Genomic DNA, 24031 nt, shown 5'->3' with positions numbered 1-24031 from the left:
TGATTAAAGGCAGTGGTTCGCACTTTCAGTTTTGCGCGAATGCTGCCATCAATCCAAGGTTTCTGGTTTGGGAATGTTTTAATTGACCCTGTGGGTACGACATCGCCGATGCACTTGCTAATAAACCCGCTCACCGAATCAGCGTATTTATCAATGTTGTTGTTCGCCGCAATGTGGAACATATCCCAGTCCACGTGAACGAAGCAATCTTGAAACGTGGAATCCGATTTGTCGGACCAGCGTTGAACAGACCTGAGTGCAGGAGCTTCCTGTTTTAGTTTCTGTCTATAGGCTGGAAGCAACAAAATGGAGTCGTGGTCAGCTTTTCCGAAAAGGAGGGCGGGGGAAGGTCTTATATGCGTAGCGGAAGTTAGAATAACAATGATCTAGGGTTTTGCCAACCTTGGTTGCGCAATCAATATGCTGATAGAATTTAGGGAGCCTTGTTTTCAGATTAGCCTTGTTAAAATCCCCAGATACAATAAATGCAGCCTCAGGATACCTTATGATTAACGAGACGTGGTGTGGTCATAACAACATACAGGAATTCAAGTCCTTCTGTTCACCTGACTTAGAATTCCTCACAATCAAATGCCGACCGCATTATCTACCTAGAGAATTCTCTTCGATTATAATCAGAAGGACTTGAATTCCTGTATGTTGTTATGACCACACCACGTCTCGTTAATCATAAGGCATACACCCCCGCCCTTCTTCTTACCAGAAAGATGCTTGTTTCTGTAGGCGTGATGCATGAAGAAACGAACTGGCTGTACCGACTCCGAAAGCGTGTGTTGAGTGAGCCATGTTTCTGTGAAGCAAAGAACATTACAGTCTCTGATGTCTCGCTGGAGGGCTACCCTTGCACGGATTTCGTCTACCTTGTTGTCAAGAGACTGGACATTGGCGAGTAGTATGCTCGAGAGCGGTGCACAATGTGTCCATCTACGGAGCCTGACCAGAAGACTGCTCAGTCTGCCCCTTCTACGGCGTTGTTGTTTTGGGTCGCCTACTGGGATCTGATCCATTGTCCTGGGTGGTGGGCAAAACAGAGGATCAGCTTCGGGAAAGTCATATTCCTGGTCGTAATGTTGGTGAGTTGACGTTGCTCTTATATCCAATATTTTCTCCCGACTGTATGTAATAAAACCTAAGATTACACAGGGGAAACAATGTAAGAAATAACACATAAAAAACAAAATACTGCATAGTTTCCTAGGAACGTGAAGCGAGGCGGCCATCTCTGTCGGCGCATGTGAATGTTATGATATTCTCATCCTTACTGGAACTTGGTGCCAAAATTGAACCTGTTGCGTACAACAATAAACGTGTTGTAGCAATGAAATGAAACAGTTATTGTCATTGAAGCCATCAAATCTGGTGACAGACGGAAAGACAGACTTCCATAGAGACAGACAAAAAGATAGGTAAGGTACAGTGTGTGTACAAAAGACAATGATTCACGACATACCCCTCATCACAGAGCAAACCTAATGACCTCCGCCCATCTCACCTCAGCCAATCTTGGACTCCATCATCACACCTGTAATTGCTCCAAGGCTCCTTCACTCATCCCTCCATCTTTAATATTTGAATATCCAAGGGGGGCAAATGACATGTGTGAGCACCTAGAGGCCCATTACTAAAGCAGCTCCATAAAAGAGGGCTGAAATCATGAAATCAACCTCTTAACCATGGTGACCAAAACAGCACTGTCTGCCAAACACAGACAACACCATCAATTACTGAAACGAGGACATCTGCCACCGTTGCAAGAAGGGACACTGCAAAAATTCCAAAGTAAACAACCCCAGACATGTCCCTGACACTCTGTTCAATTCTTAAATGTTTTTGTTCATTGCTTTACACATCATACTGATAGTTTGTTAGAGGACATTGGTTAGCCTGCAGGTCATTTAGAGTGTGAAGCTGCTGAGTAAATGGGCTTATTATCAGTGCAGTCCTGGTTGCCAATTTTTATCTGGCACTCAATTCAGTATCCAGTGCACATAGTATGGGTTGCATAACCCGAATATGTTGTGACTAGCGAATATGTTGAACATTTACTGTCCACCGTTCAGAGGTTGTGTGTAGTCCTGGGACCTTTTCACAATATCATACCTCTTTTTGGCACTAGATAATGTGCGTCCTAATGACATCTCCTTTTTCCTGAAGTGTGCACTTGTTCACTACTTCCCACAAACCTAAAAGTATTGGATTGGTGGAGGAAGATATTATTGGGACACACGACAGAGCTGCAGAGATATCCACTCTGCAGGGTTACATAATAGAGACGTGTATTATAGGGGAATTGAAGTAATTATTCTTAAACTGGCACAAAAAAATGCACTCATCTTTCATACTGTAGCACAGGGGTATGAAACTCACACTACGAGGTCTGGAACCTGCTGGTTTTCTGTTCTACCTGATAATGAATTGCCCCACCTGGTATGCCAATGAAAGGGGAACACTGAAAACAAGCAGTCCAGACTTAAATTTAAGGGCTAAAGTGAATTCAGGGGGTAGCCCCGACCGGGACTCTAACCCGGGTCCAGCGACTGTCAAGCCAACACCTTAACTATTACACCAAGCTGTCCGAATCTATATGAGGTTGCCAAGTGTTTGGTTAAGGTCGCTACAGTACGTATCCATTGTTAGGTAATTCTTTCACCAAATTGCGTTTTCCGTAAGGGCAGTCTCACTATACCTATGGGACATTTTGTGCTTGGCAGAGTAATTTTCTAAAGGAGGCTACTGAGTGATTCATGCATCCACCACACAGTCAATCAAATACACCCACACATTTTTTAGCACGGAAAATGTCTGACAGCAATAATTCATAAGATTATGATCTGTTCTTTGTTTATTTATTTAAAATACATATGAAACAGATAAAGTAAAATTATATTTCAAATGCTTACTGCAAATTGTTACAAAAGTTATCACAAACTGTACATTTCATGACAAATAGTTACAATTGCTGTTCTTGTTAAATATACTATTGATGTTAGCATTATGCACACAATCTCAGCTAAAAAGCGCTAAATTCCTAAGCATGGAGTGTCCCGAAAAAGTAGAGGGTTGCCTTAGATATGCTTACAATATGACAAATCATTCCACAATTGATATGGAATGTGTATAAAGTCACCCAAAAACACAAGCTTGAGCTGTACAAATTATCACCAAACGATCCATATAAATACACAGTAACATTTTAACAAGTTTTCAACAACAAATGTTCTTAGAAGTAAACTTTAGATATATACAAGTATTCGCATTGTGAGGTCTATGTACAAATGTAAACGTAAAATATTAGCAATATAAAATACTATATTATATAATATATTCATGAAACTTTGATTTTTGATATTCTTATACTACTTCAATATATTGACTCGCATGCTACAAGTACAAATACTTATGGTTTTTATATTGGGGCCAGCCTGGGAACAGAAGCATTATTATTTTAATGCGCAAAATAAATTAACAGTACACAGCCTTAGTATTTTCTATGTTCATATTAGTGATAGGTCATTCGCGAACTAGCGGCTCTTTTGAAAGGCTCTTTTTGGTGAACGTCAGGAACCTGAATCGCATTTGTGAAAGAGCCATTAATTTGTGAAAGAGCCATTAATTTGCCTCTCTGATTTGTATACTGCTACTACTGCTTTATGAGCTGCAAACTATGATTATCTGCAGTAACAAATAGTTAGTGAGGACAAAGCCTTACTCTGGTCCACGCTCAATTCTCAATTTCATTTTGTTAGGAATTATTATTTTTTACTCACATTTCACAATCTGAGAAAACAGTGTGCAACTTTCTAGCCTTGACATTAGATTTGTAAAAATATTTTTCATACATTTTTAAGCACTACTGAACGAAGAGCCATTTAGGAGCCAAATTAACAGCTCTTCAAGGTGAATGGAGCCAAGAGATTCGGCTCACCGAAAAGACTCAGATATGCCCATCACTATTTCATATTATTACTCACATGTGCAACTGAAATTCATTCTAGTAATGTTTTCAGATTGAGTACTAAACTCGATATCATAAGGCTTTATTTCATAAGGCTTTCCATAAAGTGATTGCAGAAGACACAATTACAATTGGAATCTGGGGCTAGGCCATATGCATTTACAATGGACTGCTTGTAAAGAAAAATGTACTCAAATTAAACAAATCGAGAGCTTCGGACTATAATGTTCTATCTGCATTTTAGTCAAAATGTAGTTATTGACATAGCCTTGTTCTGTTCAATTCCTATATAGTACTCGAAATATCCCAATTCATGTTAAGTTCAAAAGAATTCAAGATCAAAATTGCTGATACCATTCAAACCAATGAGGGTTCAGAACTAAAACCAATTCTCAGAATCATCTTTTTGCAGATAGAACCTTATAGTGATTGATGGAAGTTTGTTTCCTTTGTCCCGTAACACTTTTTTTGTCTCCACAACTAGAACAAATTACTCTTCGAAATATCCATATTAATTTGTCAGAGACAATTTTAATAATATTTTTTTGGGTTGCTATTTGAAATCATATTTGGCACATGTGAAATACACATCAAAGATGATATTTTAAAGAAAAAAGGAAAGCCATTAGCTTTAAAAAATAAATTACCTTGCTTCAAACCCATCATAAATGAGTTTGATCTCATTTGCATGGTTTTACTTTTCTGGATTAATTAGTAGAATGCATTTTAGCAATCATGAAGATGTCTATCAATTCCAGTAACAGATAAAATGTTGGGCAAAGTCTCAGAGAAAAATTACCTTGGACACTGAAATGTTCTTAAGAAGTGACGAGGTCAGACATGCTTTTCTGAGTGTATTGAGTCCTGGCGGAAGCAAATTACGTTGAGTGAGATTTAAATGCTTATAATCTTCAGTGTAGCAGCTGTGGGAACATTTTTGCAATTAAAATGTGTATCAATCAATAAGAAAACTTTTTGTTTATACAGTGCTTTCAGAAAGTATTTAAACCCTTTGACTAATTCCATTTTGTTGTGTTACAGCCTGAATTCAAAATGGATTAAAAAAATAGTACATTCACCCATCTACACACAATACCCCTTAATGACAAAGTGAAAACAGACATTTTTGCAAATTTACACCCAATCAATACAAAGATACATGCTTGAATGAAAACTCCACGCAAAAATCTGTTGGCCAGCAAGTAGGAGGGTTTTCAGCAGTCAAATTAAATGTATTCAACATGCGCAAGGGAACCATGCCTGCAAAAAGCTGGTTACGCACCTTCATAAGGTAAGTCTGAATACTAACTACTGAGATGTGCATAGGAAAGCTGTGTGTAAGAAAGAAAATTATGCCTAAATCGGAATCGGGCCCACGGAGACTTACCCAGAAAGACTCACCGATGTAAATTGCTGCCAAAGGTGATTCTAACATGTATTGATTTAGGTGGTTAAATACTTATCTAATCAAGATAGTGTTTTACATTTCTTTTTTACGAATCTTATCATTTTTCTTCTACTTTGACATGAGTATTTCGTTAAGATCGTTGACAAAAAATGACAATTAAATCCATCTTAATTCTACTTTGTAACACAACAAATCAAGGGGTGTGAATACATTCTGAAGGCACTGTATTTTTCAACATTTTGTTGCTTCAATGCTTGTCTCACTTTCATCTCCCACTAGAGTTGAAAACACCATGCTACATTGTGTGGCTACTGTTGCTCTAATCTCAGTTAATCCAGATTAAGTTCTTGGGGGAGACGTCTTAGTACAATTTCTAACGCGACTTGCGAAGTCTACACCCTCGTAAACGGAAACTCTATCTTTTCCCAATCCTGATACATCCCAAAAAACAGTGATGAAAAACACAAGTACCTAAACTTCTCTGCTTGTTAGTCGACACATCCCATTGCCCCTAACAGATTTATGGTACCATTTATGTTACGTAGTCTGTCCACGGGAGAATGCTGCTGCTCTTACCACGTATTGCACTCTCGTTGATCCTATGACAAGTGAATCTGCAACCCACTTGTGATATGGTGAGATATGCACCATGTTCTTTCAATAAATGGGATCAATTGGCATTCATTAGTGATGTGCCACTGGCAAACTACTGTATGCTCTGGGATTGGACATTCACCCAGCCCTTTGAGTTGATAGGTTATCTGTGTTCCCTGTGGCTACGCCCAGGGCACAGCTGACTGGCTTGTCTACTGTATGTCCATGTTGACATGTGGTCTTAGAATCAAGTCTAGCCCTTTAATATCACATCATCCCAAATGAAAATGGCAACTCACTAAATAACTGTGAGAGGAGCAGAATGCCTTGGGCAAATGTATCAACCAGAAAGTGTTGAAGTATGTTACAAAGTTTAGTTCAACGTTTAGTTCTCTTAATGCCCACTGGTAGTATTGTGGTAATAAATTGCTATTCAGGAAACAAATACAATACCATTGGAATGAGAGGATGAAATCTCCATTTTGCAAAGCTATTATCTGATATCATGCCTTTCGGACCCAAGTGCCTCTCACGATGTACAATGGAAATAAAACTCTTGAGAAGTAAAATCAATTGTTTTCACAGCTCTATACTGAATAGCTTGCACAGGACAGAAAACCGAATTCTGATAATTCAAACTGTTTACTCTGAGGAGTACACCATTGGTTGATTAATGCCATAGTACGAACCAAGATTAATTTTCCACTCCAGTCAAGCATTATAATACTGTAAATGGTATGTGATAAAGGTTACTGGAGCAATGATTCAATTAGAGAATTCATCATGGATAACACTATTCAAGACACAAACTTTGGAAATGTGTAAATTCACATTAAATGTAAAATGTTGTGATTCCAAGAACAAGGCATTCTCATGTGTGGTCCATAACCGCATTTCAAAATCAGGCCATATTATAGAATGTTTTTAAAGGCCCAATGCAGTCATTTTTATATCAATATCAAATAATTTCTGGGTAACAAATAAGTACCTTACTGTAATAGATTTCCATTAAAAATGATAAAAATAGCTTTTTAGATAAATACTATTTCTCAAGCAATAATTTTACAAGGACTGTCTGTGAGTGGTCTAAGTGGGGAGGGGAAACCTGAAAACTAGCTGTTAATGGCAGAGAGGTTTGGAACTCTCTTTGTCATTGGTTCTATTAACCAAATGTATTGTATTTCCAACAAACAACTCTCAGGAATTGTGATCACACTTTTACAGTGTTAGTTTCATCAGCAGTTATACAATGATACAAAACAGAAAAATCAAATTTTGGCTGCACTGGGCCTTTAACTTAAAAGTAGGCTAACACTTCCTGCAAGACATGAATTCAGTGCCAATGTTGTTTGTGTCATAACTCTGTAATGTAGAGTCCTGATTGATGATGATTAAACACAACCTATAATGCTAATCGAACCTTGGCACTGGACATTTCTGTACACAGCTGTACACATCTAGTTAATCTGCTATCAGGTCATATGGTTCCATTCGTGTTTCCTATGGAGTTTGTGGAGGTTTGGGGGAAGGACAAGACCCCTGGCTCTCAAAGCTTGTCGCTCTTCCTGGCCACTGTGGACAAAACAGACAGTTAACAAGGGTTAGTTCAACAAGAGTTGGCTAGAACTCCAAAGCTGCTATTGGTTTGTGTTTTAATATCAATTTTCTAAAGTACCTGGATTCAAGAAAGCATTAACAATAGATTTGTATCCTACATGTATTTTCAATTTAGAGGAGGACCATGTTAGAGGGTGAGTACTCCTCCAATTCTTGTTTCTTTGTTCAAGCTAAATAGAATGACAAGGCTCTTTGTTTAATGCACAACCACAAGGTGAAGTCTTTCTCCTACGCAACCGATGGGTCTAAATTCAACTACTCATCTGTCAATAAGGATTTCTCCGGATAATAAAGATTGGAATGTTTCATGCATTTTTCAAGGATATCGTCTTGTGTTCATAGACGGTTTATAGATTGTGCTATTAAAACTCACATTCTCTACTACTCCTGAAGAGCAAGGAAAAGGGATGGCCCACCACTATAATATGTGGTCCCCAGTTATGGGAACACACCGTAAAAATCGAGCTAGTGACCCCATCCAACCATCCTGGGTGCATATCAGGGCACCAACTCTCCAATTACTTTAAATGCTTCTAGTTCAAACCAGCCCTTAAGTTTCTAGAATAAAATTGGTCTTTGTTCTAGTACAGACAACATCCTTGCATCTTTGTCATGCTGCACTGTTACACATCTCTGTTGAAATTGACAGGGTTATTTCCTCAAGCTCTATGATTGGCTGCAAGACCTCTGGCTTTATCTGCTCTCTCAGAAAACCAGAGTGATGCAGCGAAGCATTGTGGGAGCTCTGGAAAGTCCTGCAATTGACTTGTACCTCCTCTTACTTTGAGGGAAAAAAACGAACAGTCCTCTACCTCTCCCAGGGCATGCCAGTGAGTAATGGGCTTGCGTGGGTAGGCCAGCATCTCGTTCCAGTGGTACCTCCCCAGGCCCTCAGCATCTGGCCCAGTCCGACACACACCTATCACCTCGTTGTGGCCCACCCTGTGGGCATTATGCAAACACACACAAACATGCAATATCTTGATTGTAAAAAATATATATATGACACCTAAAAGCTGAGTGCTAGTTTGATTAAATAATTCTAAACCTAGGTTTGGTTAATTACAGTGAATTATGTGGCTCCTGAGCATTCTGGTAAGTGGTCATGATTATATTGTATAGCGGCGCTTGCAGGATTTGAGTGAAAAGTTCTGTTGATGAAGTTCACCTGAGTTCAACTCAAAGTTAAAACATTACTCATTCCACCTTCAATGTAAATGTTTTAAAAAAACAAGTACTTGTTTGTTGACTATATACCAAACATTAAGAACACCTTAATATTGAGTTGCGCACCCCCCCTCTCTGTTGCACTCAGAACAGCCTCAATTCGTTGGGGGCATGGACTCTAAGGTGTCAAAAGCATTCCACAGGGATGCTGGACCATGTTCACTCCAATACATCTCACAGTTGTGTCAAGTTGGCTGGATGTCCTTTGGGTGGTGGACCATTCTTGAGACACACAGGAAACTGTTGAGTGTGAAAAAAACAGCAGCATTGCAGTTCTTAACACAAACCGGTGCGCCTGGCACCTACTACCATACCCTGTTCAAATGCACTTAAATCTTTCACCCTCTAAATGGCACACAGCCATGTCTCAATTGTCTCAAGGCTTAACAATCCCTCTTGAACCTGTCTCCTCCCCTTCATCTACACTGATTGAAGTGGATTTAACAAGTGACATCGAATAAGGGATCATAGCTTTCACCTGGATTCACCTGGTCAGTCTATGTGATGGAAAGAGCAGGTGTTCTTAATGTTTTATATACTCAGTGTATGTGTGTACTTGTACAAGCATGCTTAAGACCACCATATGTGTTGAATTGTGGGTGTTGTATTTAGTGTGGTGTCACTCACCGGTCATAATCCATCACCATGATGGACAGGCTGACCTGTTCCACGTTCTCTGGGGGGATGTCAAAGATGATGGCCTCGTTGTACACAGGGTTCAGTGTGCTTTTCTTGGTGGTAGTTTTCCGCTTCTTCAGCCTCCGTCCGTCACAGAGCAGGGAAACCTTTACATAGGGATCTGTGTGCCACAAATAGCATCTCCATGAAGTCAGTCGTGTAGATTGCAGGTAATGGCAACCAGTGGCGTGTATTCATGGATGCCAAGGGAAGGCAGGCTTCCCAAAATATTTGACCAATAAAAAATGCAAATATATCAATCATTAATCTTTTGTCTCTCTCGGTTTTTATCATTTTCCATCAATTCGCAAGTTGCTGAATCTCACTGAAGAAATCAGAGATAGGAAAACAGTGGCCCTCTGTCTCAGTATGTGTAGCCCATGTATCTGATGCTGTCTGGACAGGGAAACAGCGCCCCTCTGTCTCAGTATGTGTAGCCCATGTATCCGATGCTGTCTGGACCAAAAGAGTATAGCATGTGGCCGCCGTAGCATTTGATTGATGTCAGCAAGCAATTGGCCTCCCTTGATAACATTAAGCTCAACTGTGGGTTGTCCTGGTGCAGAAAAACACCAGTTTAGATTTGGCTTCAGACCAATCAAATCACTTCCAAAGAAAAACGTTATTTTCAGAAAAACTTGTCTGTTTCTGGTCTACTGGTGTTGATATCCTGCAGTAGCTAGCTTGCTAAACTTTCCTAAACCATGGATCGAGATGGGGATTTGGACTCTGTACAGGCCAATGATATTGAAGGCGATTCTGATCTAACTATAAATTAATATGTTGTGCCACTGGCCTGAGACGATTGAAGTTCAATATGTAGCCTACTAGGCTCAGGTTAACTAGCTAGCTAACTTAGCTGGTTCATTGTTGCCAATGCTAAGAAGTTAGGCTACCTAGCTTGGCCTGCTAGCCTATGACAACAAAAATATAAAGTGTATTGTATGACAGAGCCATAGACCAATTTGTCAACATGAAAGAGAGGAGGATGGCATTGGAGTTAGGGTTGCATATTTTCTCTCTATTTTACAAATGTTCCATCCTTGGGCGGTAAATCTCAGTAACCGGGTTCCTGCCATTCAACCCTAATTGGCGTTCAACTAGTCTACAAGTAGGGTGAGTCAAAATGTTTTGTTTAACTTGCGCGCACATACACGTACACAGACACAGACAAAAATCAATACCATGGACTGCCACATGATATTTAGCAACATTTATTGGACTAAAGTGTTTTTGAGATCTTTAAGTTTGTTTTCAGTATATTAAACTGAGCATATATAAATTGATCCTTGTTGATTGAATGTTTAAATGTTTAAGTTGAAATGGTGCTGGAATAGCAGAAGCAGTGCTCCTGTTGTCTTTGTGCTGACCTGTGGTAACTGTGGTTCTAAAAATCAGTAGTTGTTCATAACTGACAAAAAAAATGTAATCGCTTGATCATGCTGCAGGTGATATAATTGTTTTATTACATTAAATATTTGCTTTGTGGACTTCACCAGACAGATGTTGTTCTCCTGTTTTATAATGAAACTAATGTATGTGTAGTTGAATTTATTCCGCCACTGTGTGACACTTGTCTTTTTGCCGTCGCGGCCTAATTATATATCATGGTGGTGTATGAACACATGGGTTATAGAGCAAACAACGCAATTATCACAACATAGGTTGTAATATGGCTTTTTTTACAGGCTTGGCTTGCTCAGTGATTTTACCCACACACAGCTACTGATGGCTACATTCAATTATTCAGTTTGGCTAAATCCAGTGATCTTTTTTTTGACAAGGTAAGTCAAAATGTATCTTCTATTACAATTTCACCACAAACAGTGAAAACACATGAAAGAAGTATCTCCCTGACTACTCTTATCTAAGGTACAGCATGTTGCCTGACGTAATTATGTTTTTTGATTCTTTGCTTGCTCTTTTAGAGCTTAACAGTTTATTATATATATTTGTTTTGTTATTTTTTTTTACATTTATTGAATATCCAAAACATACAATATACTTGCAGTGAAGCCACTCAACAACTACACCACACCAGTCATCCAACAGACTCCCATTCAGAGCGACACACAGAGGCATCCAGGGTCAACGCCCTGCTCAAGGGCACGTCAACAGATCTCCCACAGTGGCAAAATAAAAAAAAACGGGGACGCGAATCCTCCGAGACCCCTCCTACAGTACCCCCCCCACAGAAAAAACATTTTAAATGAAATAATTAAACATTTCATTAATTCCATTCCCCACCCCCAAGAAGCCCCCAATGCACCAACAACCAAGAAAATGAACTCATGAGAAAAAAAAAAAAAGAAAACAGAAAACAACAATGGACCTCAAGGACAACTAAAATCATAACAGCAAGGCCAACTGTATATGTTTAAGTGCTTGTCTGGCACTGTTTACATATGTGTATCCCCATGTATGTGTGTATTTGAATGAGAGTGTGTGTATATGCATGTGTACAAACACCTGCACAGCATCAGCCGCAGGCAAACCGGCATTAACTGTAAAAACTCTGCCCCTCAGTGTCATTCAAACTGACTTTATTATGTTTTATTTTGACTTTATTTTTTATACTTTATCTTTCACCATCATTTACAGTTGTCCCTCATTGTTATTCAGAGAACCATCATGTTTTAAGGCCCAGCCTAAATGCCTGTCAGTTTTGTATTGTTGTTACCTGAGGAGCCAGTGATGTCCATGGCTTTGAGGTTCCGGCACTTGATGACGGTCAGGGTCATCCGTCCTGCTGTGGGCAGGTAGCATAGAGAGTACATGATCTCCCCCAGATCCACACTCTCCTGGAGAAAGACAAGGGGAACACTGCATCAAGGAAAGGGCACTGTTGCTGTAGAATAACTCTTTTAGGAAAGCAATTAGCGCAAATTGCTTTAAACAAAGTATGAACACCCAGAGGTGTCCTCAAAACTGAGAGAGAACATTAGAACTAGAACTAGAAACTAGAACAAATCCAATCGTAAACATTACCAACAGAGGGAATGATGTGTATTCAAAATGGTCGCCCTCTGCTAGTGATTCGCAGGATGTGCGAAGATACAAGTAAAATGAGGATTGTGATTGGTCACATTAAGGGTTTTAAAGCGCTACCACTTTTAAATATTTTGTTGTAATGATTAGGCTTCGCTGCTTCCGAGTGTCCTAGAGGTTTGTGACCGTGTTGATTGCATCATTACTCCAGAGAAAACTGCTTGTCTCTAGCCCAAACCGTTTAAAAGTTGTGACCCGTATTACCAATGCTACATTTTGTTCCTTCTATTGCGCTTTGGCGATGCAGCTCCATTGGCGGGCCGCATTTGGTATTCATTAACGATGCTCAGACGTTGCATGCATCAACCAATGGTTGCGTGTCACATCGTCGAATGTTCCGTCGGGCACCAGATTATTATAACATAATGATGTGGTAAACTGATACGTAAAACTGATACGTAAAATACCTATCCAGGCGTTTTGTACATACTGTACTCGATACCATCTACTGTATCTTGCCTATGCTGCTCTGTACCATCACTCATTCATATATCCTTATGTACATATTATTTATCCCCTTACACTGTGTACAAGACAGTAGTTTTGGAATTGTTAGTTAGATTACTTGTTATTACTGCATTGTCGGAACTAGAAGCACAAGCATTTCGCTACACTCGCATTAACATCTGCTAACCATGTGTATGTGACAAATAAAATTTGATTTGATTTTGATTTGATTTGAATGGTCTGGCATGCGTCGGCAACACCTGGGCAGATGAACGCCCCCCATGTTGTGGGCCGTTCTTAAACTACTCACAGGCCGTTAACACCGTGTTCAGTAATGTTACCTCATTAGCTAGCTAGCTAACAACCTGGTAACTTTACCAGTGTATCCAAACATTTGGGGACACAGAAAGAATGGAAAGGGGTTAGCTTCTTCAGGAGATCAATGATCATAGCAATAAATGACAGATATGCAAGTCATCACTGAAAGTCACTGACATTAAAGAGCATCTCCATAGGAAAAAGTGCTTTTTACACAATGTAGAAACCTAATATTCTACAAATTACTTGTATTTGTATCAACATTTTAGCCTTTATCATAAATAAATGTATTTCCATAGTTACATATTAGTTTGTAGGGTACAATATGTGCTTCAAAAGTAGTTAGAATTCAAATAGGCTCACTAAAGGCTGTGACTGAATCAATTTTAAAATCATATTTTCTGATACTCTAAATGTTAATGTGATGCTCCTAACTTTTTAAGATGCAAGGACCAACATTTTTATTTATTTATTTAGAACCCTGGTTACATTGCCTCTATGACAATGTCTCTGTATAAAATGGACAATAACTTTAAAACTAACAAATATCCCACTCTGGAACTTTGGTATATCCATAGAGCATATAGAAACATTTGGCAAATTAATAGTTTGTTTGTATTTTTCAATATTCATAAATGTATGTAAATTATTATTATTGTTAATATACAATATATACACAATACTACTCATATTACAGAGAAAGTTGTAAAGCTTAATATGACACCAATTTGAGCTTTGTAGCACCTACAGATGAAACTCTATGGAGTCTTAAAGGAGGCCTGGGTAAGGCAAACATGTCACAAATGTTCAAACTTCAATTACTTATTTCTCATTTATGCTTTGGATTACATTTCGTGAAAATCCCCAAAGTCATGGTCTTTTTTTTGGCTCTAGTGTCATGAGGAATCACCTCAAAACAATGTGTTTATGGATCAGTTTAGACTGGAGCACTACTGTAGTCTGAGCAAACAGCATCAGATGGACTGACTTGAAAGAGAAGAACATGTACTGACGTGGTGTGCTTGTATTGATACCTAATCGGAGTTAATAAAAAGCACTCCAGAGATAAGATTTGATTGGCCAACCAGAGAACACAGAGGACTGACTGGGAGGCATCTCATTAGAGCACTGATTTTTGTTTAGTGTGTTTACATACACTCTTAGAAAAACGGGTTCCAAAAGGGTTCTTTGGCTGGCCCCATAGGAGAGCCCTTATTGGTTCCTGGTCGAACCCTTTTTGGTTTTTTTACAAAAATGGTTCTTCAAAGTGTTATCCTATGGGGACAGCCAAATAAATATTTTAGGTAGATAGCACCTTTTTTCTAAGATTGTAGTTAGAAATAGATCTGTGTGTTCTCACAGAATGTCACCATATAAAAATAGACTTAGAATAAGGGTTGCATAAGAGTTGCTCTCCATGGACAGAATCTTTACTTGAGATACGTTGGTGCAGTCTTCCAGTGTCATCAATGTATTGACATGCAGGAGTTTCACAATAAAAATATAACAGAGGATGAAACAGAGGATGCCTTCCCAGCCCTAGAAGTTCTGCACATCAAAACAGTGTCAATACCCCCCCAGACCTCCATCCATTGTGTGTTCCAAAGCACCACCCCCACCCACCTAACCATTGTGAGCTCCGACTAACTTTGTGTCCCGTACTTTCAATCTCAGCACAGACACCCACACAAACAGCTGCAAGGCGGGAAAAACTCTACGTCTCAAACCGTGACCCTCATAGGCAGGTCATAGGTTGTTTTAGGCATTTAGGCACTCCCATTTCTCTGCCTGGTTTCTACCCATGCAATTGACACAAAGGGTCACATGCATAAAAATACATCAATCTAGCCAAGGGAAATAGGTTTTGAAATACAATACATAATAATCTTCAGCTGAATGTGGGGCATGGCTAGGGCATATTAATGTCATTTGTTGTGACAAATTACTTCGTGCAATTTTGCTTCCACATTAAATTGAAAATTGCTTGAAGTGTAAATACACAGAGAGTTTTTCGAATTAGGCTAACCTCTGATTTTCCTGTGTTTTTTCTGTTCATATGTAGTTGCATAATTTTTTTTTTAATAGAATTCAAGGAAGTAGGTAACACAAAGTACACACTACTTTGGTACACCAGAGCACGACATGATCAATGTATTGTTGTCAGATAGTGACGAGTAAAGTCACCGTAAATGGTCATCTCCAAATACATTGCATAAAGGAAGACACTTTTAAAAGGACTCTCGTTAATGTAAATTAAAAAAGGTGGAATGAAACACTGTCAAAATAAAATGTATGGCAAACTGCATTTGCTATGAGTCATTATCCATTCAAACATCCTTATCCTCATTCCCCTCTGTTGGACGGCAGTTCAGGCAATGTAATTGCCCAGAGACATAAACTAAATCAACACAGGAAGGTGAGATAAAATGATCCCAAGATAGACATAAATAACAATCAAACACCAGACAAAATATATGTCTAACCATTAACAACAACGTAGGGAGATATTTGAATATTTACAATAATTGTTACATTTTTCTTCTGTTGTAGGCAATCTTGAAAAAAGTCTCACATTATATTCAATAGCCCAGCTCAATTGTAGCTTTCATAATCAACACTATCAACCACAGTCAAAGTAGCAGTAAACTTGATGTCTCTATGGATGCTCAAGCTTTTGAAAGTGTAATTTCCTCGCAGCACACAGTAAACATTATGTAACACTTACAAACTTCCTGGAGACAGACTACACATTGAGGTAAACACCATGGCTGTTGACATGGGATAACTGCATCAATGTCGAGCCAATCCCCTTCCAATGGCTTAAAACCCAGACTTCTTTAAACTCACCTAAACCTGCCTATATAATGTGAAAGAAACTGGTGTAACTTTGTTGGCCAGAGTCAAATAGTACCTGTAGAGGTTAGGGCTCAATTGTGCTCTTGATGATTAATCTGAAATACACAGTGCACTTTCTTTCAAGTTGATCCACTCTTGTTCTGTTTTCCACAGTATACCGTTCAGAGATCAACTGATTAATTAACCATTAATCCATCTCCATCACCATTAGACACAATAAATACCACCAAAACACACAATAATATTCATAAACAGAAGCTGTTGAGTAAACAAACTGTGATAAAGCTACCGAGGCGTAAGAAGTGTGTGGGCCCAGATAAAACTGCACTATCATACCCAAGTATGTCAGTGAAGGGATAAAGGTGAAGAACAAAGGAGAATTGTGCCCGTGGCTATATTTAAGTCTACAGTGTGTACTTCAGTTTTCGGAGGTGTTGTGTGGGTGCTTGGATTCTAAATTCACTGCTCCTGGCAATGAGGTTATACAACACATGCAATTTACCAGTCATGTAATACAGTGCGGATGATTCCAGGACTTAAAACCTTATCCAATCAAATAATGCACAGAGACTTAAAAATGTCAAGTGTTTCCTTAAATAAGTCAGATTATGTGCAGTGCACGACCCCATCAGAAACTATGCAAATGTTAACTACGGCAGACTGACCACAGCTCCACCCTGAAATCTACTCCACCATCATTGACATTGACATTTTGAGTCATTTAGCGGACGCTCTTATCCAGAGCGACTTACAGTTACGACCTACAGAGCCATCAGTTGTTGAGATCACTGATCCAATGATCTCCACACATACCAATATCCTCCATGTACTACACCTATCTCAACTTGCTGAGGCCCAGCCCACTCACCGTGGTCGCAGCGTGAATGTCCTTCCACACCACTGCCTCCCTCGAGAGGTCGGAGAGCTCAAAGAGGTTGTCCACCACCACCTCGCCGATCATGTCGTGGCTGGTGAAGCGGTCAAAGTCGTAGACACTGAAGTGCAGTTTGCGGTTGCACAGCTGGTCGTACTCCACGGGGAAGCAGAAGGCCTCGTCGAACGTGGGGTTGAGCGTCTTGCGGTGGACACGCGTCTGGAACTTCTTCTGTCTCTCTGGCAGCAGGTAGATCTTGACGTAAGGGTCGGAGGTGCCAGTGAAGTCCTTGGCCGGCAGTTCCAGGGCCTTGAGGATCGTGACCACCAGCGCCTGTTCCTCGTAGTCGTAGAGCAGGGAGAAGCTCAGCTTACCGCACGTCTCCACCGGCTCCTGGGTCCCGTCCTCGGAGTCCACAGACTTCTGCTTGTAGAGCTCGGGCTTGATGCGGCCGATGCTTACGGTGGACGACTGGCGGATGGGGAGCGTGTCCATGCTGAAGTCCACACTCGTCACGTTCATCTGGCGAGGCAGATGGCGGCGGAATGAATTGTGCCTGTTGAAAAAGGAGATCAGTCATCTACGGTTCCTGGTACCTTTCAATACGCAGGTTTCCATTGACACAGGGTTATAAGACAAAAGCAATGTCGCAACAATAACAAAACATTGAGACGTGTAATGGAAACGGCAGCTATAGGTGAAATGTACTGAAGATTGACAACATTTTTATCTGTTTGACAGGGGTGGCAGCCATTATTTTTCTTGTTGATGAAACTTGTTTACTTCATTGGTGTTTGTACAATTCCTTGCTTCTTCTTGTAGTTCTAGTATTACTGTTGGTAGGAAAATGTTTGTTGAGATCATTTTTTGCACTTTAATGTTGTTAATCCATTCTCTCAGCATTAACGAGAAAGATGTTACTGGCTTTCAAGTTTTTATTTTACCTTTATTTAACTAGGCAAGTCAGTTAAGAACAAATTCTTATTTTCAATGGCGGCCTAGGAACAGTGGGTTAACTGCCTGTTCAGGGGTAGAGCGACAGATTTGTACCTTGCCAGCTCAGGGATGTGAACACTCTAACCACTAGGCTACCCTGCCGCCCCAGCAGTAGTGATGTAGTTACTTTATGATTGAACTCTTATGAAGCTCAGAAGCTACGTGACTGAGTGAGTTGTTTTTCACAGGACTTCTTTTGGAAAATAACATTACCTGGGATACCTTGAGCCCAGGTCCATCTACTGATAATGACTTACATACTTTGAGCAAACCACTGTTCTGTACTTCTCCCGGTTGTCACCTAGCAACTGATAACCCCTACCCCCCCTCCACTGACGCCAATAAGAAGATCACATTAATCCGCCACGGTTAGTATTGGTACAAATTTTCAAATCTAACCCTAACCCTAACACATATGGGATATGAAAAAAAACCATCACATTATATTCAAACCTCATATGAAGAGGTGCCTTGCATGTTCTAGCAAATGTTCTGGGACATAATAAGACACAATGTTCTTTGTGAAGGATACTTCGGGAGTCCTATTATTTCAGACAAGGGACATCAATTTACAACCTCCCATGATTCCTACAGTTGTTAGAACATTCAGCGAACGGCATCCAAGAGAATGAATAGTATACACTGGAAGAGTTGATAATGGAGGAGGCTGGCTGATTTCATCCACATTTGCCCACATATTCCTCCCTGTTGTGTCAGCCCTGACCCAGAATCAGTTTTTGCAGGCCTGCCATCCCAACTCCAGTAAAGACATTCTCTCTTTCTCTACCTCTCCCTACATACGCTTCTTCTCCAGAGCCACATTCATTATTTTCTTCCATAAGATAACAATTTTTCTGTCCTCCACTTTCTCAATCTTATAGGATCAGGGATGGGCTCTCAGTCTCAATACTCACATTGAACCTGTGTGCTCAGTTGGTAGAGCATGGCACTTGCAATGCCAGGGTTGTGGGTTTGATTCCCATGGGTGACTAGTATGAGGAAAAGTACAAGAATTCACTACTTTCACATTCACTACTTTAAGTTACTCTGGATAAGAGCATCTGCTAAATGTAAAAAAAAGAAAAATGTAACTAGGCAAGTCAATTAAGAACAAATTCTTATTTACAACCAAGGCCAATACCAGCCAAACTTTAACAACACCCTATGGGACTCCCAATCATGGCCAGTTGTGATATAGCCTGGAATTGAACCAGGGTCTGTAGTGACACCTCTAGCACTGAGATGAAGTGCCTTAGACCGCTGTGCCACTCAGGAGCCCACCAAAATATGGTACTTCTCGCAGGTGTCAGAGATCTCTGTTTCCGCCCGTAAAAAAAGTGACCAATGAAAATGTAAAAATCTTAATCTCTCGCAGGGAGGTAAATCGTACAGTAATAAAACAGCATGACAAATCCCCAGTCTCATACCACCTGGCGCTGTTTATGGATGTAACATATGATGAGGTGACGTATTGATATATACTGCTCTGTAGCATTTTAGCAGAGATTGGTGGAGGAATGTCTGAAATTCACAATTTGTGTAGACCAGTACATTCTGAACAAGACTCTCTCTCTCTCTGACTTTGCCCTTGCCCTTGGACATTGCCTCTGTTTAGAATGTGTCTGCACAATGCATGAGCAGTGAATACTGATGTAGCTGTCAGAGAGGATCGATGTTAACAGAATGTATCTGTTGCTCTTCTCCATGGTAATCACCCGCTCTGCAAGTCACATGGTTGCAAAGCCTCATAGTTTTGCCCTGAAGGCCAGAGTGACACCAAGCGTCTCCTCCCACCTCGTCTCACATTAATACGTTATCCACGTCTCCTAAAATGGATGCTTCATGCAGTGTATCATCATCCAATTATTCCTAATTACTTGGATGTACTATAGATGCAGTCCTTACTTGTGTCGTGATTGTGATGATTTGTATTGAAAATGATAGATTCGTGCTTCAGATTCAGCCGGACTGGTACATGTATGTTTAGATATTTGTAGCCCTTTCCTGCAGTCAAATGACCTAGTGGCCTTATGGGTGGAATATTATTCATATTTTTCATAATTTCCTAATTAATAATTCATGTTAAAAAAATTAAACAGCTGAAAATCTGGTGTTTCTATGTCAAACAGTTTTGTTATATTTCAGTCTTATATGATGCATATCAAGTGTAATATTAGGATTCAAACTCAAAACTGAATGCATTTCAACTCTATATCTGACATGGTACAGGTGTCTTCTTTTTTAAAAGTCCATAACCATGTGTGTGAGGTCTATACTTTTGTTTCAAGTTAGATTTGTATAAGACTACCAAAAAACACTCTCTGTGTCCCTGATTTAGAACACTGCAGTAAAAGGTTTTTAAGTGTCTTACTCTGAGAGCACTGGGAAACATACTTTCAAGAGATAAACAGAAACATGATGATAGACCTGCCATTAACTTTACTGATCATACTTTTCAATCATATACAACAAGTCCTCTCCTTCTTTGAATCTTTCCTTATGTTCTTTTTTTCCCCTAGATGAAAAGCTTGCAAGAGCATCTGAGGGAGATTCAACTCAAAAAGTGATGAGACACTATTTAATTAGCCCTTTCTGCCCTCTTCGTCAGTGTGTAATTCATGAAAAGCGCCAGGCTCTATAAATTGCATCAACGTTCCTAATGACAAACTAAAGCAAGTGTCAATAATGGCTTCCTGCAGAAGATGGAGTGCAGCTGCTCAGTGGGTCTCAGTCGGACGAGCGCCTCGCAGCACGTCAGTTCTCAACCTGCGGCGGCGCTAATTACAGACGCGCTCGTTTAAACACAGCCCCCGAAAACAAAGAGAAGAGCAGCTGATTGTTTCATTACCGGGGTCGCTTACCGCTGTTGCCATGGCAGCGTGACTCACGCCCGCCCAACACAAGACGTGACCTGGGGTGATTACAGGGTTTCTGTGTGTGTGAGGAGCAAGGGGGCGTGCTGTCGCCCTGTTGACAAGCACCATGGGAGATGTTCCTTCAGGTCATCAGTTTAAGGTCATTCGTCACAAATTCTCCTGAACTGTCTTATTGATATTTGTCATGGCTATACTTGATGTGTAAGGTTCTAGTGTTATCATTTGTCACTTGATGTCACTTGTTTGAAAGCATCATGTTCATAACCTTCACTCACAGGAGGTTGGTGGCACCTTAATTGGGGAGGACGGGCCCGTGGTAATGGCTGGAGCGATTAGTATATGAGCCATCCTCCCCTGAGCAGCCTCCGCTGCCTTTGCTATATGTGTGCACAGCTCTGTGCATGCATATGACATAACATAACACAGAAATCCTTGGAACCAGTGCCACCAAAAATGTATACCAACAGAATGTTGAGACCTAGTGACAGGAAAGTGACTGGGACACTACTCTGGGAGAGGTCCAATAATGTTACCTGGAGGACGAGGTGGGGTCGGTGGTCTGCCTCTGAATCTTGGCCTGCTGGCCCAGCCTCTCCCTGAGAGCCGTCTGCACCTCAGCAGGGATGTCCGGGGATGTCTGGCTGATCTTCATGGCTGCCTCTAGCAGCTTCACGGAGCTGCAACGCCCGTTCACCTTCACCACTGGCACAGGCTTTTTCTCCTCCTCCATTGGCGCCACCTTTTGGAGGGGTGTGACGGGCTGGGGGGGCGGCGGAGGGGCCTCGGGGAGCCCGACCCGGGGGCCATTGTCGACGTGGGACAAGAGGGCCTTGCTCCTCCAGATGGGCCAGCACAGCTTCCAAAAGACAAAGAGAGAGACTACCAACAGGGCGAGTCCACAGAAACCCACGACCACAGCAAGGAGACTGATAGAGATGTCTACGAGTGACCACAGGGATCAACAGTGACAGATAGAAAGAGTGACAGAGGGAGAGAGAGGACGGGCAAGCGATGGTCGGAGCATGATAGACAAACATGCAAGAGAAAAAAAGAGAAGAGAGAAAGCAAGCTGTAAAAGAGGAGGATGCAAATGCCCTCGTTTGGTAAAGATCAGAGGAAGTCATACAGCTTCATTCCAAGACATTCACATGGACAGGACAGATACATCGCTCTTCGTGGCCATATTTGATCAAGTTGACAATTCAACTTTCGGAAACCACAATACCCCTCCTCTGCAACTATATACAAACCAAGATTTACCACAGGCTGTTACAACATGCATTATGCATTCCATTGTGTGCATGTTACACAATTGTATGGTTTCTTATAAATAAAGTTGGACAGTATACGCCTGTGTGTGGATTGCAATGTGCAGGAGATATGTCCTTTCTCACTGATAGCACTGCATGATGTCATGTTCTTTGCTGTGTTCTGTCTCCGTGTTATTCCCTCTCCTGTTGCTCATTCACTCTCACAAGGACACTTATGCTTTGTGGTGCACCATCTCAAAGCCATATCCTACGTGAAAACAAGAATCCAGATCTACAGGCAATAATCAGTCCCACTTTATTTGAAGTGGCACTAAAATCGTCTATTTATTTTTCAGACTAATAACTTTAACAGGTATGCTAGACTGCTGAGATGTACAATTCATTTAAGTTGGTTTGCAAATGTAAATGTCGTTATGGAAATTACACAAGCAGGTAGGCCTAGGCAGTTATCAGTTCATCAAGTAATATAATACATTGTGTAACTGTGTTGTAATTATCACGAATTTAACTCCATTTAGTTTAAAAGAGCAAAAAACTACTGCAATAAATGCAATCAGACTGACCGACCAATTCAATTTCCATCTGTTAGGCTTTACGCAAAATCAGAGACGTTATTGCACCAGTAACAATGCTGCTACAGTCTTATGCAACTCACAACAACCCCGAGGGAATAATGACATGCTGTTAAGAAACTCTACAAAAAAATACATATGTAGAATGTAGAACTGTTTCAACATCTTATCCAAGCATTACCATAACATTAAAAAGGCACTGATGAGTAGGCTACAATATAACTTTCACCAAATCAATGAGAGAGACATTATCAAGCAAATAAATGGGTTTATTTGACAGAAGGGGATCTATGTTTAGATCACGAACTGGTAGCCAACAGTATGACTAATTTCAGACATGCCGGTCAGTTGGCGCATGGTGGAGTCAATGACTGCAAGATCACTGAGAACATATCTCCTCGTTCAACAAGCTATCGGTCTCACACAATCAGACTATCACACCATCAGATTGCACACGCCAGAACCAAGCACAATGACATGGGAAAACGAGCATACACTGATGCTGCAACAGGTGCAGTCTTTTCCCTTTGCAGACACAGATGTTTCACCTGTTGAGCGTAGCTCAAAGCGACATGAGGACACAGCACAACCTCTCCATGATTATTTAACATTCTAAACATGTTTTCCCCCTACAAGTTACGCTAGTCCTATACTTAAATCGCGCATCTTACATGATTATATTGCAGTGCTTCAAGGGGAAAGTTGAGACAGCTGAAGTTTAACTTAACACGCATTTTACTGTTCAACTCATCATTCTCACACTACCTTGTGCAGCAGGTTGACGCCAGAGAAACCAAACCATTACACAATAGAGGGATGCAAGCTTTAAGGAGAGGGTCAGGAAGAATAAGTTGCTTTTGACCTATTTACCTGCGCTCCCTTTACCTGGTATGTTGCTCTCCAAGGGAAATATAGCCGAGCATTTCTCCCCATCTACATGCCCCGCTAGACAGAGCTCCGTAACGATCTGAAGGGCCCTTTGGCACAAGCTGATGTTGTCCTCCGTTCGGACACTCATGTCTCTCCTGTTAAGCCATTGCACGCTGGAGGAGCCGGGAGGGCGGTGATTCATTTGGCCACCTTGCGCGCCGCTGAGTGCAGCCTCTTCGCGCCAAAGATCAGAGCGCACGAGGCGTCCACATCCATATCCACTGCGCAATGCCGGGACTGACTTCCAGCGCGCTTCTTGTGTTTGAACAAAAGATTCTTCAGCATTTAGCGTCCACCAACCACTGTCCAATAGGAATGAAGCACTGGTTAAGCAAGACCCTAG

At 40.8% G+C, this 24031-nt stretch overlaps 1 protein-coding gene across 1 annotated transcript; it reads right to left on the bottom strand.

The window, feature by feature from the left end:
- Positions 1-7478: 7478 nt before the first annotated feature.
- LOC139393188 (synaptotagmin-10-like) lies at positions 7479-23830 on the bottom strand. Its single transcript, XM_071141618.1, has 7 exons — positions 23629-23830; positions 21449-21854; positions 17038-17599; positions 12181-12301; positions 9450-9621; positions 8408-8537; positions 7479-7550 (listed from the first exon to the last, which is right to left on the bottom strand). Exons 1-7 carry the CDS (start codon positions 23828-23830, stop codon positions 7479-7481), a joined length of 1665 nt encoding a protein of 554 aa, XP_070997719.1.
- Positions 23831-24031: the final 201 nt, after the last annotated feature.

Source organism: Oncorhynchus clarkii, chromosome 33, assembly GCF_045791955.1.
Source record: "Oncorhynchus clarkii lewisi isolate Uvic-CL-2024 chromosome 33, UVic_Ocla_1.0, whole genome shotgun sequence".
NCBI classification, from domain to species: domain Eukaryota; kingdom Metazoa; phylum Chordata; class Actinopteri; order Salmoniformes; family Salmonidae; genus Oncorhynchus; species Oncorhynchus clarkii.
This window is presented reverse-complemented; position numbering and strand designations above follow the sequence as displayed.

What these genes read in the sequence shown, in the direction of transcription:
- LOC139393188 (XM_071141618.1), bottom strand. Translation starts at nt 23,830, where the DNA reads ATGAATCACCGCCCTCCCGGCTCCTCCAGCGTGCAATGGCTTAACAGG. An exon ending in GGACATCACTGGCTCCTCAG is followed by an intron (nt 9,622 to 12,180) that starts GTAACAACAATA and finishes TGTGGCACACAG; the next exon opens with ATCCCTATGTAAAGGTTTCC. An exon ending in ACTGGCATGCCCTGGGAGAG is followed by an intron (nt 7,551 to 8,407) that starts GTAGAGGACTGT and finishes TTTTGTCCACAG; the next exon opens with TGGCCAGGAAGAGCGACAAG.